This window comes from Sus scrofa, chromosome 18 (assembly GCF_054392235.1).
Source record: "Sus scrofa isolate SSC_HxYL_T2T_F1_AM1 chromosome 18, Sscrofa_HxYL_maternal_Yorkshire_Landrace_v2.0, whole genome shotgun sequence".
NCBI classification, from domain to species: domain Eukaryota; kingdom Metazoa; phylum Chordata; class Mammalia; order Artiodactyla; family Suidae; genus Sus; species Sus scrofa.
This window is the reverse complement of record NC_139400.1, coordinates 26,703,407-26,722,209: the sequence shown is the minus strand read 5'-3', so window position 1 is coordinate 26,722,209 and position 18,803 is coordinate 26,703,407. Positions and strand designations below refer to the sequence as shown.

The following is an 18,803-nucleotide window of genomic DNA, read 5'->3' as shown; positions in this document are numbered from 1 at the left end:
CTCGGATCCCTCGTTGCTGTGGCTCTGGTGCAGGCCAGCGACTACAGTTCCAATTAGACCCCTAGCCTGGGAACTTCCATGTGCCATAGGCGTGGCCCTAGAAAAACTAAAAAGACAACAACAACAACAACAACAACAAAGAGTTAGTTTAAAGAACTCAACAATTGAATGGAAATAGTGAGTTATGCAGATGGAGATAGTATCATGATTGACTTGAGATTTCTTCCAAGATCCAGTGCTTGAGTAGAGGTATCAATTACTAAGATGGAGAATCATAGGACAGGATCAGAATTATAGGGAAAGATGAAAAGTTCTGTCTAGGTGGAGATGTCTACTATGGATGTATGATATGACTTGGAAGCTCAGAAGAATTGCTAGAACGGGATTTATAAATTTGCAAGAAGATTGCCTAAGGAGGGTAGGTTTATAATCAGAAGAAAAGCAGGCCCATGATCTAAGCTCTGATCATTTAGAGATTGGATAGAAAAGAAGGAGCTGGCAATGGAGAATAAGAATGAGAAACAAGAAAAATAAAACCAGGAAACTAGGCAGCCAAAGAAATCAAGAGAGAAATATGTTAAGGAGGGTCAGCTCACGTTAAATGGTGCCAACACGTCCAGGAAGATCATTAAAACTTGTTTCTCTCATAAACCTTAAGCTCCTTGAAAGTTGGGATTATTTGATTTTTTTTTTCTTTCTTTTTTTGGCTGTCCCACGGCATATGGAGTTCCTGGGCCAGGGATCAGATCCAAGTGGCAGTTGCAACCTACGACGCAGCTTGGCAATGCCAGATCCTTAACTCACTGTGCCAGGCCAGGGATGGAACCTTTGTCCCAGCCCTCCAAAAACGCTGCTGATCCCTTTGCACCACAGCAGGAGTTCGTGATTTAGTTTTGTATCCTCAAGGCTTGCACTGTGCCTCACACATATAATGAATGATCAGCACATTTTTGTTAAATTGTAAAGAGACAAAGATACAGAAAGAGACCAAAAGAGATACAAAAAGACAATAGAATGTATCTTCGTGTCTCAAAAAATAAAGAAGGCATATTCTCTTGAACTGTACTGCAAACCAAACTTGATCTTAGGAAAAGTAAGGAAGTCTCACTGCCTTGGCTTTACTCTGGAGCCAACACATTCATGGATTGAGCTCTCACAATGCTATGTTGCTGAGATGTTAGTGCCTCCTGAAAACATTTTGATAAGTAATATTCATCTGGGTGTCGTCATTCTGAGTGATTTTCGTCTGTACATAGGTCCTGGGTGATGACACAGAGCAGTTTGCTTTTCCTTGCCTGTGTGACTCCATCACACCACCTTGAATCAGTCAATAGAGTCTGGAGAGTCCATTTCGGTGCCACTCCAGTTCTGCCATACACTGTAACCACTCAGAAAGATGCCCAGCCTGTTTCCCACCAAAGAGAAAGATGACTGTGGGCAGGAAGAACATATGACCTCTTAGAGAAAAGCTGACCAGCTTCTCAGTTTGTTATTGTTTCTACAGAAGGGTGCTAATGCTATCAGGAGAGAATGTAAAGGATACCAAAGAAGAAAGGATTTGACTTTGTCCTGAAAATACAGAAACCTACATAGCAAAACAGATGTCATGACCTTTAGGTCCAGTGTCCTTGAGTTAGAAACCAAAATAACAGATGTCACTTAAATAATATTTAAAATGTTATGACATCCTGTATTACTTAATTAGACCAGAGGCTAGCAATTTTTTCTATAAAGAATCATATCTGAGGCTTTGTGCACCATACAGTCGGCTCTGCCATTGTAGTGCTAAAGCAGCCATAGACACTAAGTAAATGAATGACCTTGGCTGTGTTTCCAATTAAACTTTATTTACGGAAAATGAGATTTGAATTTCATATAATTTTCACATGTCATGAAACATCATTCTTCTTTTGATCTTTTTCAGCTACTTAACAATATGAAAACCATTTTTAGCTCACAGGCCATGCAAAAACAGGGGTGGGCTGGATTTGGCCCATGGACACTTAGTTTGCCAACCTCTGATTTAGACAAATAAGATCATGTCGTGAGAAAGATTTTCAGATTCAGACTTCTGAAGGAAATAATTGTTTCATATATACCCTTCAACTTCTCAAATTTATTTGAACATATAAACACATTTGCCTACATCTGACTTAGTTGGGAATAAATATGTCTCCTCAATTTAGTATTCATTTAATACTTGGCCTGTTCTTACCCATGTAATGAATGATTGTGCATGAACGTAGAATTTCTTTTTCTTTTTACAGTTGCACCTAAGGCATATGGAAGTTTCCAGACTAGGGATCAAATCAGAGCTGTAGCTGCAGACCTATGCCACAGCCACGGCAATACCACATCTGAGCTGCATCTGCAACCTATGCCACAGCTTGTGGCAACACCAAATCCTTAACCCATTGAGGAAGCCCAGGCATTAAATCTGCATCCTCATGGACTCTATGTCGGGTTCTTAACTCACTGAGCCACAGTGTGAACTCCAAATGTAGTATTTCTGTAGAGCAAACTGAAGAATTCTTACCACTTGACTATATAAATACCCAAACAAAGAGAGGACATGGTAGTTCTAATTACATTTTAAAATTGCATTAATTCATTCTGTAAGTACTTATTAATGACATTTTTACATAGGGAAGTACTGAGTGTTTGAGGGTTAGAGATAAAGGAGGATGGAAGGTAGATGGATGGATGGATAGATAGATAGACAGACAGACAGATAGATGTTAGTGAGAAAAGTTTGGAAGTATTACAGTATAAATGCAGTCATTTAACCAACAGACAGATAGATAAAACTAAGTTTGAATCTCTATTTTGTGTTCCAGATCTGTGACACTGGGCTGATTACATAAACCATACAAACTTCAGTTTCCTTTTTTTAAAATGGGCATACTAATACCCACCTCTCAATGAGGCGCTATGGAAATTAAATAAGATACAGTGTACATAAATCAGCTCGCATGATGCCTAGACACGGTAAGTCATCAGTACACAGTAGCTGTTGTACTACACCAATATGAAGGGATCTAATTTGTTCAAAAGAAGCATATAGTTGAGTTCCCATTGTGGCTCAGTGGTTAACGAGCCCGACTAGTATCCATGAGGATGTGGGTTCAATTCCTGCCCTCGCACAGTGGGTTAAGGATCCGGCATTGCCATGAGCTGTGGTGTAGGTCACAGATGCAGCTCGAATCCTGAGGTGCTGTGGTGTAGGCCAGTAGCTACAGCTCCAATTCAACCCCCAGCCTGGGAACCTCCATATGCCATGGGTGGGTACGGCCCTAAAAAGACCACGAAAAAAAGAAAGAAAAAGAAAAGAAGTACCCAGTTAAAGGCTAAGTAGAATAACCTTGTGAGTCAAGAATTTATGAATACAGATGAAAACTCACAAACTTGAAGGTTGATGCCTGGTAGAGAAGATATTTGAAAATAAAAGCAAGAGTGACATTGTCACAGGAGCTTACAATAAGGCATCAGGATAGTTGTCTTGCCTTTCCTTCCCTAGGAACCAGGTGCTGGATTGTTTAAGGAGCTTAGCCTAGAGACCTTGCTCTCCAACCTCCCTAAGACTTAAAGGCCAGTTCTGACTGGGGAGAAAGTATATTATCAGTATCAGCCCTGGCAGCTTGCTTCCTCCCAGTCAGGTCAGCTTGTGAGCCTTGGACACCTGGAGATCCCTCCTACAATGCCTCCCACACTGTCCAGTTCTGCGCTTCCCCCTTGACCACCGCACCTTCAATCACTGGTCTTACATCCAGACTCCCTGTAGATTTGGGACACTCTCCCGAACCCTGACCTTCTTGGCCATGATTCTGATGTCTTGTTTAGCTTACCTCTGAGTCCTCTTTCCAAAGGGCTGTATTCTGCCATCCATACTCTTACCATGATCTCCGGAAACTATGCTGCATGAATGTCTTACCCTTCACGCTCGACTTCTTAGCTTCTTGAACTTCACCTTGTTGAGAGACATCAGGTCTTGCACAGCCCAGCTTCCCTAATCCAAGCCAACTTCTGTATTCACAGCACATGCCCAGGGGAAAGCTCCCCACTCTCGTCCAGGCTTATGTTCTCTCCACTGGCCATGTGTTGTCAGTTAGTTCTAGCATGACTTGTGATCCTGTTATGGCAATATCAATAATGCTTTCCCAACACAAATGACAGAATTAATGGCACAGGGCCACCATACAGGGGTAATGAAAAACTGCAACATCTACTGACAAGTTCATTCTGCTGAAAAGTGAGCATCAAATAAAGTTGGCATGACTTACATTTAAACTAATTGCTTATTGAAGAGGTACTATTCTATGCTTAATTCTAACCAGCCAAGAAGAATGTGTTGGTGAAGTGGAAGTGACAGACAACTTAAAGTAAGTGACTACAGTATCTTTGAATTTGTAGCAGCCAGAGAAGGCAATTCTGCACTTGCTAGCCAGCAACAAAGAAGACTTGAGCAAGTTAAGACAAAATATGGACATGGGGCTTTAGCTGCCAAGAACTAGGAAAGGAAACTTAAGAGGAGTAAAGTGACTTGAAATTTACATTCTTAAAAAGCCAGGGATGTCAATGAAGAATAAGGAGCATCTAAAAGAGATCAATGTAGGAGTTCCCTTGTGGCTTAGTGGGTTAAGGATATGCCATTGTCACTGCTGTGGCTCTGGTTACAGCTGTGCCTTAGCTTCAATCTCTGGTCGGGGAACTTCTGCATACCAAGCATGTGCCCCCCCCAAAAAAAGATTAAAAAATTAATTGATTGATTAATTTAAAAAGATCAACATGGCTGCTCAAGAAGTGTTCTGATTAGCTCGTATTTTTTCAAGGACTTGTACAAAAAAAGATAGGAGGAGGATGTAAAAAGGCCTTGCTCTAAAGAAGGACACAGACCCGTGAAAATAATGCCAGAGGGCTTAACATCCAGAGACAGGCTCTGGGAAAGGTATTGAAGACAAAATTTTTGTCTCCATGTACAGTAAGAACAATAGTTAAGAAGGGGTAGTGCTACTGAATGGGGCAGGCTGTCTAATATTAATAGGTAGCTAAAAACCAGAATCACTCACTACAGCATTTCCTAGATGCTAAGGCACACGGCTTTTCCCACACATTCTTAAATAATTCTAAAGTCAAGAGTTTTCATTGTGCCTTAGCAGGTTAAGAACCTGACATAGTATCTGTGAGGATGTGGGTTCAATCCCTGGCCTCGCTCAGTGGGTTGGATCTGGTGTTGCTGCAAGGTGCAGCTTATGTCACAGATTCAGCTCAGATCCGGTGTTGCCGTGGCTGTGGCAGCTGCAGCTCTAGTTCTGCAGCTGCAGCTCCAGTTCCACCCATAGCCAACTCCCCCCAGGAAATTCCATTTGCCACAGGTATGGCTATAAAAAGAGAAATAATAAAATCAGAATTTATTTAATATGGTAGCATTTTGGGGAGAGGACTCAAAACAATAATTAGGAATGGTGTATCGTAGAATAAATTGGTCTCAGGATAGAGAAAATATGGAATTTTTTTTCATTTAGCACTGCTGGTTTCAATCGGTTCCATTCAGAGTCCTGAAAGTGGCAGTGCTGCTGGTGGTCACCAAGGTCACCGAGGGTAGGAAAGAGAATGTTTGGAGGCCGAATTTAAAAGTGTGTTTTCAGAGTTTCCGTCGTGGCGCAGTGGTTAACGAATCCGACTAGGAGCCATGAGCTTTCGGGTTTGATCCCTGGCCTCGCTCAGTGGGTTAAGGATCTGGCATTGCTCTGAGCTGTGGTGTAGGTCGCAGATGCGGCTCGGATCCCGTGTTGCTGTGGCTGTGGCATAGGCCAGTGGCTACAGCTCAGATTAGACCCCTAGCCTGGGAACCTCCATATGCCGCAGGAGCAGCCGTAAAAGACCAAAAAAAAAAAAGTGTGTTTTCCCCATGGAGGGAGCAGAGAAAGGTGAGTGAGTACCACTGAGGAACACAAGAGTGAAAAATATCAGAGATAGGATTGAGACCAGAGAGGAAAACTGTGCTCAGAACCTCTAAGAAGGGGTAAAACGAGACCATTGCTGCTCCACCAAAGCCAGGCCACTGTACAAGTATGTCAGGGAGTGCAGAGAGACAATGTCATTCTCAGTTGGAGCCACCATCACTAATAACATAGCCTGGGTGACTTAATAAGAAACAATACTTCTCAGTTCTGAAGGCTGGTAAGTCCAAGATCAAGGTGCTGGCAGACGTGGTGTCTGATGCAGACAAGCACCTTCTTACTGTATCCACACACAGAAAGATCATCTCTTTCATGTGTCTTCTTCCAAGAGCACTAATCCCATTCATGGGGTCAGATAATGCCTTGCCCTGGGCAGGATACTTTGAACCGGGCCTTGCACACAGCATGTGGGTACTATTATGTCCTACCTTTTCTGATTCATTGCTGTGATTGACTTAAGCCCCAGTGCTCCCAGGTCCAACGTATCTGGTTGACCCCATAGAAAGCTCCTCTAAGAAGATATTTAGGTCAAGATATATGTCTCAGGTTGCAAACCAGGAGACGGCATTGCAAAGTGGTATAAGTAAGACCTTCAGTTTAAAAAAAGAAAGACAAGGAATGGTCCAAATAAGTAACCTGAAAACAAAGATCCAGGAGACAGAAACTTTACCAGAATGAAATCAGGAGAGAATTGGAGCTGTGGTCTGCTTCTACTCACCTGTTTTAAAGAAGGAATTCAGAGAACCTATAGATTAGTTGGCCATGGAGGAAATTGTTCCAGCCACATATGATTAGACTTTTAGAAAATGTAATGATGTGCCCAGGTAGCCCCATTGCAGTTTGAATGTAAAGGATTTAGTACCTAAGGAAGCGATCACGTCTTTTTCAGATTTTAACTCTAGCTTCTCCTGTGGTGATGTGGTAGAACAAATGTTTTCAAATGCAGAGGTTTTGTCACTTTCTATCAAAACAATGATCTTGAGACTTAAAGATGCAGGCCTTACTTTAGTTGTCTTTTCTCATGCATCCCCCTTTCCCAGCTTCTCCTTTCTGTAGGATAACTAAGAAAACTGACTCCAGCTTTATTTCCAAGAGGTAGGGCAAGTGGTCCAGACTAAGTCAGTCAGTGAATTGCATCCTCTTGGCCTCAATAAATGCTTCATGTATAGGCTTGTGACCTAAGTCAGTCCAATCAAAGAAAGATAATATCAAGACTTTTATGGGAATGCTGAGACAAAGACACTTTCCTCTGGAAGTGAATGCAGAGGCATGTAACCTAGCAGTTCTTGGTCACCATCTAGGCACCAGGAGGAGAGAGTCTATTGAGAATGGAGCTGACACCAGGGACTAAAGCAATGAAGTGAAGAGGGAACCATCAGGTCCTTCCATCTTGTGTGAGCTGCCTAACCAAATATGGCCCTGAAACATTTGAACTTTTCTTCTTATGGGAGCCAATAAATTTAATATTTTGTTTAAGCCAATTTGAATTTTATTTTCTATTTCTTGAAACCAAAGTATCCTCTCTGATTCAAAACGCTAGAACAGGGAGTTCCCGTCATGGTGCAGCAGAAATGAACCTGACTGAGGTTGTGGGTTCAATCCCTGGCTTTGCTCAGTGGGTTAAGGATCTGGCGTTGCCGTGAGCTGTGGCGTAGGTCGCAGACGCGTCTCGGATCTGGAGTTGCTGTGGCTCTGGCATTGCTGTGGCTCTGGCATAGGCCAGTGGCTACAGCTCAGATTAGACCCCTAGCCTGGGAACCTCCATATGCCACTGGTGCGGCCCTAAAAGGACAAAAAGATTAAAAAAAAAAAAAGCCTTAATATATGCAAACCACTTAACACAGTAATATCATTTTTAAGACTTTATCCTAAGCCAATAACCAGGAACATTCACAAAATTTAATATAGAAGATTATTTAGCAGAGCATGCTTTCTTTATAATACTGAACATTGGAGATAACTTAAGTGTCCAAAAAGGAGTATCCTATAAATTCTCTTCTATTCCTATGATGAAATCCATGTATCTGGTTAAAAAGTCGATTATGGAAAGTGATGTCATGACATCAGAAAATATTGGTAATTTATTTTAAGTGTATTGATCAGAAAAAAAAGGCTGAACCATTACACAGAAACATATTAATAGTGGTAATATCTCAATAGTGGATTTACAATAGATGTTCTTCTTTGTGAGTTTTGTATATTCTAAATCCACCTCAATAAACACGACTGTGTCTTGCATATATTTTTAGGCACTAAAATGTCAAGCCCAATGCTTTAGACATAGCAGGCACTCAACAAATATATGTTGAAATGAATAGGATGCTCAATTGCTGGTCAAAAATGCAATGGTTGTCTTGTTGGGTAGAGAGCTCACAAGAGATGTTTAAGCAGAGACTAGCTGGCTCCCTGTTGTAGTAAAGACTTCCATCCCATAAAAAAAAAAAAGTCTACACCTTGCCCAGCTCCATTTTCTTCCCAGCCATTACCTGCTTGCCTCACAGCCAAACTTCTAAGAGGAGTCTTCCCTCAATCCATTCCAGTTTGACTTCTAACACTCTAGACACTGTGCTCATCAGATCTAATTACCAAACCTAATCTCATCATTCATCCTAGCCCAGGGAAAATTGTTGACCATTTCCTCTTTGAAGGTCTCCTCTCCCTTCACTTGCTGACTCTGACCCTTCCCAGTCGCCTCCCTGGCTCCTCTTCCTCTGACAGCTGCCTGCATGGCCCTCAACCCCAGGGTCTTGTTCTTGGCATTCTTCTCACTGTTTGCCCTTCTCAGGATACCCCATCCATTCTGAGGATTTAGCTACCAGTGGCCACTGCCTTCTGAACCTCTATATTACAGTCAGGACTTCTCTCCTGATCTGCAGACATGTCTTTCATTTGCCATTGGATATCTTACAATCACTGTAAACTTAATATGCTGCTTATCATCAAACCCCCAAATCTTGCTCTTCTTCTCCTATTTAACTTAGTTAATGTCATTACACTTTAACCTTGGCCTCTCTCCCCTACTCCCAAATGCCTATCTAATCAATAGCTATGTCCTCAATGCTACTTCTAAATCTCCCTTGGATTTGTCACTACTTTTCATCCTGCTGCTGCTATGGTGATTCAGACCATAATCCCTTCTTTAGACTATTACAGTGACCTTCTAATTGGCTTTCCTGGCTCCAGTCTCCCCTTACTGTAGTTCAGCCGTCATCCTGCTGCTGAAGTTTTATTTATTTTTTTCATAAAAATGATCATATCTCTTCCCTATTTAAGAACCTCTGATACCTCTCGTAGTTACTTACTGTCTTTCATGTAAAGTCCAAGTTCCTTAGCTATAAATCAAGGTTCTTCTCAATGTGGTTATAACCTCCCTTACCAGTTATTTTCAGCCTCACCAGATTTCACTCTTTCTCTGAACATAGTTTGCCTTTTCACACTGTTGTGCCTTTCTCCATCTTGAACTCCTAGTGATCTTCTCTCCTCAGCCATCTCATTTCCTCCTTCAGTGCCCAACCCAAACCTCAATGCCTCTAGAAAAAGACACCGTCTTCAGCTCCAAGTCAAACATTAGGACAACAGATGTGATATTTAAAGTAATGGACTGGGTGGGCAGTCATAGAAGACCAAGCCCACAGGGGCTCCCAGCATTTAGATATCAGAAAGGACCCAGCAAAACAGACTGAGAAGGAGTAACAATGAGGTAGATGGAAAACCAGTGTGATGTGATGAAGCAAAGTGGGAAAAAAAATTTCAACAAAAACAGACTGATCATCAGTGTCAAGAAGCTGCTAAGAGAGCAGTAAGATGAGGATGGACAACTGACTTCGATTTGACAACATAGGGATCACTGCAACCTTCATGGGTATGTTTTCAGTGGAGGAACAGAGGACAAAAAGCTGAGTGGGTTGGCTTCAAGACACAGTCAGAAATGAGGACGGTGATGTTCATGGAATGGGTGAAGTAGCAGACGAATGAAGAAATGATGTCTCAGGATTCTATAATCACTTAGGAATCAAAATAGATTAGTTATTTTGAACTCTTAGAGTCTCTGTAACGTTTCTAAATAGAAACAAGGATGTGATTTGGTGGTGAAAAGTTTTTATTAAGTGACAAGGGAATCACAGTAGGATTACCAAGGCAGTAGGGTTAGTCTAGGGAAGATTCTATGTGAGTTCTCAGTGGTGGTTGCATTTTATCTACTGCTGACCTGGTTCATAAAGGCCTTCATGCAGGACTTCTTAGAGGCCTCAGGGAAGAACTGTCCCTGTAGGGACTTGAGTGTAGGATTTTCAGAGACAATATTTCCAAACACCTCTTGCTGGTGTGTAGGGGTGCTGAGAAGAAGCCTATAAGGCTGGCTTTCAGACTTTTGGAGTCTGGGCAGCACCAAATCTGAATGGCTGGGAAGAGGTAAGCAGGAAAAACCTGACCCATCCAATGTAGGATACTTGAAAACGCTGTATTTGGAAGTATTTCTATATAAAAATTTGATACTGAAATCATAGAGGGGGTGGACTAAGAAATCACCTACCTATATTTGAAGAATAGGTAGGCTGTTCTTACCTGCCCCCCAACACACACACACACACACACACACACTGAGATGCAGTATGAGAATACAAACTTTGGGTACACAAGACCCAAGCTTTGGCTTTGTGCTGTTACCTATGTGACATTCCTCAAATAGAGTTTCAAAAAGTGCTTTGGTATAGATCCCATGTGGAATGTGTTTTTACTTACATAGCTGAAGACAACCCTGGTGTCATATACTTCCCTTTATAAGGTTATCTATAGTGATATATGAAATAGAGCCAATCACAGAATATTCAAGACCCTCTTGTTACACCATGTTCCCTGTAGTTCCCCCAAATGCTCTTATAGGTGCCTTTGCTTGTGCTGAGCCCTCTCCCTAGAATACCCGAGCCCCTGCTTTCTGGCATGCCCAGATCTAAGTCAGTGATTTTGTCTTTCTCCCGTTTCTGTATTTTACAGCTAGACTAGTGTTTGCACATTTAGGGCACACAATCGGTGTTTTTGAATGGATGCATGAATGCTTCAGAGTGTCAATAAATGAATGAGTGAGCGAATGAATACATGAAAAGATCAGAAAAATGTTACCCCCAAAATGGAAGCTTATATGAATATAAAAATGTCAATGACTTTACATATCCCAGAATTCGTGCATGTGATGGTACTTTCCAAATCCAAATGAGATGACAAGATTACTGCAGCACATATAATGCATATGAAGAAGACAGTGAGACCCACAAACCACTCATAATATGTGTGGCACAAGGCAGTGAGAACTGTGCTGATTAAATCAGAGTTGGGTGGTAGGAATTGATTGGTTTTCATCTACATTTGGGAGAGAGAAATTTGATCTGTGGATCAGAGTGAACATTTTTGTCTTTGTGATTTCTTTTAAGCAAGGTATTTTTCATCTTAAAATTTAAGGGCAAAGTACACATTAATAAACATGTTGATCTAAAGCATGGTTTCCTTGTAAAACAATAACGAAAGAAAGAGAGGGAAGAAGGAAGGAAGGGAAAATCAGACTAGCTATTACACCTCTAAAATGGAAGTCACATTGAATTAGTCATTTCATTCATGCATGCCTCGGTTTCTTGCATGCATAATTTGTAAAATGATAATAGCCCTTACTGGTATTTACAGTATAAAAGGGTTGTTACTATAGATAGTATAAAATGGGTTATGTCTTCTTTGAAAGACAAGCACTATGCACAAATGAGGTGTTATTATTTAGCTTTTCCTATTCAATCTCTTTAAATGAGAATTAGATGAAAACTCTGCCCCCCTTAAGCAATATCCAGTGAGTAAATGATTATCGGGTCAAGCAAAAGAAAAAAAAAATCTTCAGCTGAAAACTCAGTTTTGTGCAGCTTAGCTAGTGTGTGCACAAGACAAAAATATTGTCTTTCTCTATGATGTTTACCGCTGTTCTTTATCTCCTCTCTGGGCTGTAATCACAAACTGAAGACAGCTAAACCTTTCAGTTCTGTCCTAGTGTGCATTTTAGAGAACTGTAGATATCCTGGAATGATTACAATTGAGAAATAATGTTTCATTTAATCAGGCCATGCAGCCAGTTTTGTTATTGATTTAAGACCTAATTCAACTCCTGGTTTTTAGGCTCAGGGTAGCTGTTACTGCACGCTTTTCGGGTGAGTTACCACCATTGCCTCTGTGCTTCCTGTTGGCACCATCCAGACCAGAGCTTTCCTGCCTTCTTCTTGGAATACAGGTTACTGTAAGAGGGCTTGGGGAAATAAGAGTTGGGGAATTGTTGTGAGAGTCAGACACTTCACTTCATGTCATGACGGCATGAAAACTGAAACAGCGCAGTGGGAGGATTCAGGAGAACAGAGCTGGTAGTGGGAGGCACACCTGTCCAACACAATTGCGCCTGGCTCTGTGTGCATAACAGCTTTAGCCACTTCTACTTCCTGCTCCCCTCTCCTCCCCTGTCACCCTATCCTCTTACAGTGTTCATCCATTGTATCTTGGCTCGCCTTCACTCCTCAGGACCAACCTTCAGCACTGCTTGCAGTCATGGTCTTCTGTTTTCTCCCAGACCCACTGATTTTGGTCTCTGGATTTTGCTCTCAGAAATGACCCCTGCATGGGTAGCTGCCTGGCCAGCTGTGGGGCCTGCTGCATGTTCCAAGGTGACCAAACTCCTCCCCCCTCCCTCTGACTGGTCCAGACACATGAGCTATGGCAAAGGTGAGTGTGACACTTGCATCTGAGTAGGCTTTTACCTATGAAGGTTATTTCATTGGTGAGCTGCTCAGAGAGGTCAGGTGTCCATTCACGCCTTGGGGCCAGGAAACCTGTGTGGACTTTAGAGAAGGAGCCGGTGCAGAAGAAGAGGTAGGAGGAAAGCATGAAAAGCAGACTGGATTTACTGGACAGTTTTGGCCACATCCATCCCCAGTTGTGAGACCACAGCAGGCCATGCCTTAACGAGAGCGTTGCTATGTGGTCAACTGAACTAATGTAAAGGTGGTGGGGGTGCCTTCTTGGTGGCCCCATTTCCCTACCTTTGGGAAGAAAATCTAGGGGTTATATCTTCCACTTTTAAGGGAAATTGTTTGAAACAGTTGTCTACATTCACTGGTTCCATTTATTCCTCAACTTGCTAAGACCTGCCTTCTGCCTCCACGGACCCTACTCTCACATAGCTGATCACATGTCTCTTTGGTGCCCCCTTCATGGGTGCTTCTCAGTCTTTCCTTACTTGATCTCTTGACAACATTTACCTTTGCTGACCATCACCTGCTTGTTGAAATGTGCTTTTCCCTTGTCATCCGTGATACCTCACTCTCCCTGTTTCCCTCCTGTCCTTCTGGGCTGAATTTTCTTTTTTTTGGGGGGGGGGATCCTTTCTCTGCCTATCTTTTAAGCTTGAGCGTTCCTCTGGAGTTCTCTCCTGGGCCCTTTTCTCTCTCAGGACATTTTCCCAGTGTATCTCTCATCCCTGTGGATTCTGTTGTTGCCCGTCGTGTAGTGATGTTTCCTAAACCTGTATTCTCAGACTTCAAGATCAAACTGCCTACTTGTACCCTGTGAGTGTTCCCCAGGCATCCCAAACCAAACACAACCAAGGCTGCAGTCATTCCCCTGCCCCTCCTCCAAATGGAAAATTTTACATTTTTGCTGTCGTAGTGAGATCACTGTCTACCCAGTTGTGACTTCTCCACCTTCAAAACTCCAGCATTCAAGCAACCACACATTTCAGTAGATTGTAACTCCTCTACAGTATGTCTTGTAAGGTTCTGTATAAACTGGTTCTGCTTCGCTTTCCGGTCTCATCTCTGACCACTCTGTCTCAGCTATCCTGAACTATTTTCGACACTCAGATACCCAGTAATTTCTGTCACCTCCAATATGGGCATCCACTGTACCCTCCACTGAAATAGACGTGTCCCACCTCTTTACTGGACTAACTCCTTCACACCATGGGCATCTCCATAATGAAGGCTCTAACTTCCAATTCTCCCAAAGTCTGGGTGAGGTATCTCTCCTAGAGCTCTTGGTACTTTTCTCCTCATAACACGCCACTTTATCAGTGCTGCCTTTCCTGTTTCTGTCTTGCCCTCCATAGCAAGCCCAGGCGGAAGGTTTCTGTAAGCAGAGCCGTATTTATCCTGTTCACCTTTGTATTCCTAGCACCAACAAAGTATTTGGTACAAAACAGGTGCTCAGGGAGTGAAAATAAATGTTAAAAATATCACAGTGAGAATATAAAATAAATTTCCAGCCAGAGAATGCAATTAGAATTTTACCAAACTGAGATTTATCAAGTCCCTCTAACATCAAAAGGGAGCTAAAGATTGTCTAAAACTATTTAGAAGAATGTATCAACATCAGAGTTATGAGCAGAGAGTAGGTCATAGAGATAGAGTTCCAATCTGTCCCTTCTGGGCTTCTTTTCCAGAGCTCAGTATCCAGACTTTCTGAGCTGTGTTATGGGTCACTCAAGCAGTCCACCTTCCTGACTTTCCATAATCTACTGGATTCGTAATCCACACCATACTTGAGAACATGGGGATCGGCATAAGGTAAGTGTTAGCTTTTCCATTTTTTCCTTTGTTATTTCGTTTTCAATCATATACTATTCTTGTAGAGCAAATACTTTCAAAATTCTCTCCCTGAAGTCATAATCAGGAGGTATGAACGGCTTCCCTGCTAGTCTGGCTGGTTTTACAACGTTTGACTATTCAGTGCATGTGCAGAAATGTTGTGAAGTCGCTTGAGGTATTGAGGTATTGGGTCCTTTCAAGTTTTCTTTTTTGTTTCATGACTATTCTTCATCATTGTTCTATTGATTTTTCGTAACGCAGCTTCACATAGAGAAAAGTGAGCTTTGAGAAATCAGAAAGACTTGTTGCCCACTCTGGTCCACCTTTTGGGCCAGATGCACACTAAGAATGTAGGGCCTGAGCAGTGCAATCCGACTTCGAAAACAACTCTACTTTAGCCACATTGCTTATGGGCAACTCCTCACTTTACCCCCTGTCAACCTTCTTATTTGTTTATTGTTTATCTCCTAATTAGAATGTAAGCTTTATGAGGGCAAGGATTTTGTTTTGTTCACCATTATATTCTCAGCATTTGGAACAATAACTGGTACATGGTAGATAGTCAATATTTGTTGATTGAATGAATGATATCTTTTAAAAATTTTTAAGAGGCTGATACATACCCAGGGCTGTAGGGATCTAATGTAAATCTGGTTTGTAGTCCTGTCCCCCTTCATATTTTTTTTTTTTTTTTTTTTTTTTTGCTATTTCTTGGGCCGCTCCTGCGGCATATGGAGGTTCCCAGGCTAGGGGCTGAATCGGAGCTGCAGCCACCAGCCTACGCCAGAGCCACAGCAACGCAGGATCCGAGCCGCGTCTGCAACCTACACCACAGCTCACGGCAACGCCGGATCGTTAACCCACTGAGCAAGGGCAGGGACCGAACCCGCAACCTCATGGTTCCTAGTCGGATTCGTTAACCACTGCGCCACGACGGGAACTCCCTTTTTTTTTTTTTTTTTTTTCCCCTTCATATTTTGATTAATGGCTAAGATGATAACATTGACGACATACTGAAAGAATTTATAGATGACGTACAACTAGAAAGGATAATAAACAAGTTGGATAATATAAGAGGATTCCCCTCCCCCCACCAAATCCTGACAAAATGTAATAATGCATCATATATAACAATATAAGGTTTAACAGGGACAAATCTAAAGTACTCAAAGATCCCCAGATTCAATTATACAAGTACAGGTTGGGGGCGAGATGACTTACAATTGTTCACGTAGGAAGATTTAGAGTCTCCAGTTGATTGTGAGTAGATGATGAGTCAACACAGTGTGATGTAACTTCCAAAAAAATCAATCTTTTGTTATATTAATAGAAATGTAGTGTTCAAGTCAGGAAGTAGTTCTCTAGTACTTACAGGTGATCAGGCCACTTCTGTTCTATTTTATGAATCCTGATCTTCAGCCTTTAAGAAAGACATTGACTGGAGCTCCTGCCATGGCTCAGCGGAAATGAACCTGACTAGTATCCATGAGGATGTGGGTTCGATTCTTGGCCCCGCTCTCTGGGTTTAGAATCCAGCATTGCAGTGAGCTGTGGTGTAGTTTATAGACACAGCTCAGATCTCGCGTTGCTGCGGCTGTGGTGTAGGCTGGCAACTATAGCTCCGATTTAACCCCTAGCCTGGGAACCTCCATATGCCGCACCTGTGGCCCTAAAAAACAAAAAAAAGAAAAGTACATTGATAAGCAAAAGTTTATTCAAGAAGAGTAGAAGGGGTAATATGCAATCTTGTGATCAGTATCATGTCAGATATGATTAAAAGATCTAAGATTTTATGTGGGTGTTTAAGAAGAAAGGTGATATGTAGCATATAAACTCCTAAAGTTAGTGGGGGCTATCCTGCAAGGAGAGATTAGATTTCTTCTGGGCAACCCCAAATGACAAATGGAAGACTTGGGAGTGGAAGAAGTAAGCATGTATATTACAACCTGTTAGAATTTATTAACAGTTATGTTTGCCCATCCATCAAGTGGATAACAGGAAGAGGTTGTAAGTTCCCTGACCCTGGTCAGATTCGAACAGAAGTTGGGCATTCATGCCTCATGTGCTGAATACATTTGCAATGGAAGTTCAAACACAGGGGTGAGGGAATGGGTTAATCACAATAGCAAACACATATTGAGTGTTTCCTATATGGCAGGGACCATAATAAGTGATTAATATGGGTTATTATTTTTAATACTCACATCAAATCTACTAGCTCCATCTTAGAGGTGAGAAAAGTGAGGCTCTGAGGGGTTAAGTAACTTGCTCAAGGTCTTACACCTTGTTCAAAGTAGAATAAAGAGTTTTAACGTAGGCGATCCTCAGCTTCAACTTATTATTCTATAAGGACTCCTGCTTCTAGAAAACCATCCTATCCCACCCTGAGATTCTACCACTGTAATGAAGTAATCAGACCAAGGAGCTATTATCACCAGTTGTAAATGATCCTATAGTAAATAGATTCTTTCAGTGCAGTAAGCAGGCACTAAATTAGCCTGAGCATTTACCACTTGAGGTATGCTATATGGAGCCCAGCATAGGGCCTGACACACAATAGGTGCTCAATAATTATTTACTAAGGGAAAATAATGAGTGAATGCAACCACACATGTTGCATTTGAAATGATAGAATCTCAATATATTGTGCCTGAGTTAAAACAAGCACATTTCTGGGTGATTTACTGAGAACACTGGCAAAAAGTGATAATCCATCATTCCTGGCAAAGGCCTTGAGAATTCCTTCTCAGTTCTTTGGACAATATTCATTTAAACAAATATTTATTGAGTACCTGTCCTGTGCCAGGTATGTCCAATGTGCTGAGGTGCAGAGGTGAATCAGAGGATGCACTGTTAGTGGGGGAGATGGACAGGTAAGCAAATTCTTATGATACAATGTGACAAGTACTTAGCATGTGTGGGTGTGTGTGTGTGTTTTAAGTATCACAGGGATACAGTGCAGAAAGGAACTAATTCTCCTTGACTGAAGGAGTTGTCCAATACTTTATGTTTTCAAAATGACTGTCACATGTTGCATGAGTTTATATGATCTTCATAAAGACCGTATGAAGTTGTGATCCCTTTTGAACATAAGTTGAAGTAGAGCATCATAGACGTTAGGTGAGTTCCCCAATGTTATGCAGCTAGTAATAATAATTGCTGACATTTACTGAGTGGTTAGGTTACCTGAGGCTCTGTTCCAAGCCCTATAAAGATGATGCATCTTCACAACAACTCTATGAGGTCATTATTGATATTATTACCATTTTACAAATGAGAAAATGGAAGTCAAGATTTAAATAATTTGCCTAGAGTCACATAACTAGCAAGTGGAAAAACAAGAACTTGCACCTACCATTCCAGCTTTAGCAGGCATACATTTACCCACCGCATTAAATTACCTTTAACCAGTCCCCTGAAGAGCTGGAAGTCACATTTAGGTTCTGACTCCAAGTTCAGCATTCTTTCAAGTGACCTAGCTCTTTAGCAATATTACATCCAAATAAAAGAAATAGTGTGTGCCTGGATACAAGGACAGGTTGTGTAGGTCAGGCACCCATGGAAAGGTTTTGGGAGAGGATTGGTAAAATCTAAAATATGCACTAGTGTGTATGCAGCATTCTTCAGGGCAGCCAGAATTTGGCCTCTTGTTTTTCAAGTCAGCAGTCTGAGCTCTAGTGTCTATCATTTGTTATACATAGGAACTAGCTACCAACGCTTACCCTGCAGCCTTTTTTTTTTTTTCTTCCATGGCATGGTAAAGTTCCCAGACCAGGAATCGAACACATACCACAGCTGTAACCAGAGCTACAGAGGTGACAACACTGGAGCCTTAACACATTGAGCCCCAAGGGAACGCCACCCTGCAGCCTTTTAAAGTTTAGTTTAAATCTTTTAAGATGACAAGATGTGAAACATCAAGGATGAAACAAGTTAAATTCAATACCTAATATATCAGCAAGAATGGAGATACAGAAAAGGATAAATGAAGCACATAATTGCTTAAACTGTCCAAGCTTTCTCTCCATAATAACAATTCTTGAATTGAAAAATAGTTCTATCTAATGTTATTGTACCTTAATAATTAGGTTGAGTTGGCTCCATGGCAAATCTGAGAAAGAATTGGTTATTAAAATGAATGAAGTAGATTACCCTTACCTCAGTAATTATAACTTCAGTTAATGTGGATATGACCTAAGCAATTGAATCGACTGTATTTTTAAGTCAACTGCCTCCCATA

General features: G+C 41.6%; 1 protein-coding gene and 1 long non-coding RNA gene across 8 annotated transcripts in view; one reads left to right on the top strand and one right to left on the bottom strand.

Annotated features, from left to right (window-relative positions):
* Positions 1 to 18,803, top strand: part of MKLN1 (muskelin 1) — a 335,895-nt gene that overhangs the window by 5,109 nt on the left and 311,983 nt on the right. For 2 of the 7 annotated variants that reach the window (XM_085005434.1, XM_085005433.1), the window contains exons 2-4: positions 2,838 to 2,988; positions 4,335 to 4,379; positions 14,419 to 14,542. In XM_085005434.1, coding sequence (XP_084861560.1) covers positions 14,526 to 14,542 — 17 coding nt within the window. In that variant the 5' untranslated portion in view covers positions 2,838 to 2,988; positions 4,335 to 4,379; positions 14,419 to 14,525. Of the gene's footprint in view, positions 1 to 2,837; positions 2,989 to 4,334; positions 4,380 to 12,586; positions 12,705 to 14,418; positions 14,543 to 18,803 lie in introns of those variants that run through there. The other 5 variants (XM_021078932.2, XM_085005432.1, XM_021078931.2 and 2 more) reach the window with 3 other exon arrangements.
* LOC106506781 (testis-specific gene 13 protein) overlaps positions 1 to 18,803 on the bottom strand; it is a 539,004-nt gene that overhangs the window by 381,693 nt on the left and 138,508 nt on the right. The gene's annotated exons all lie outside the window — the stretch shown is intronic.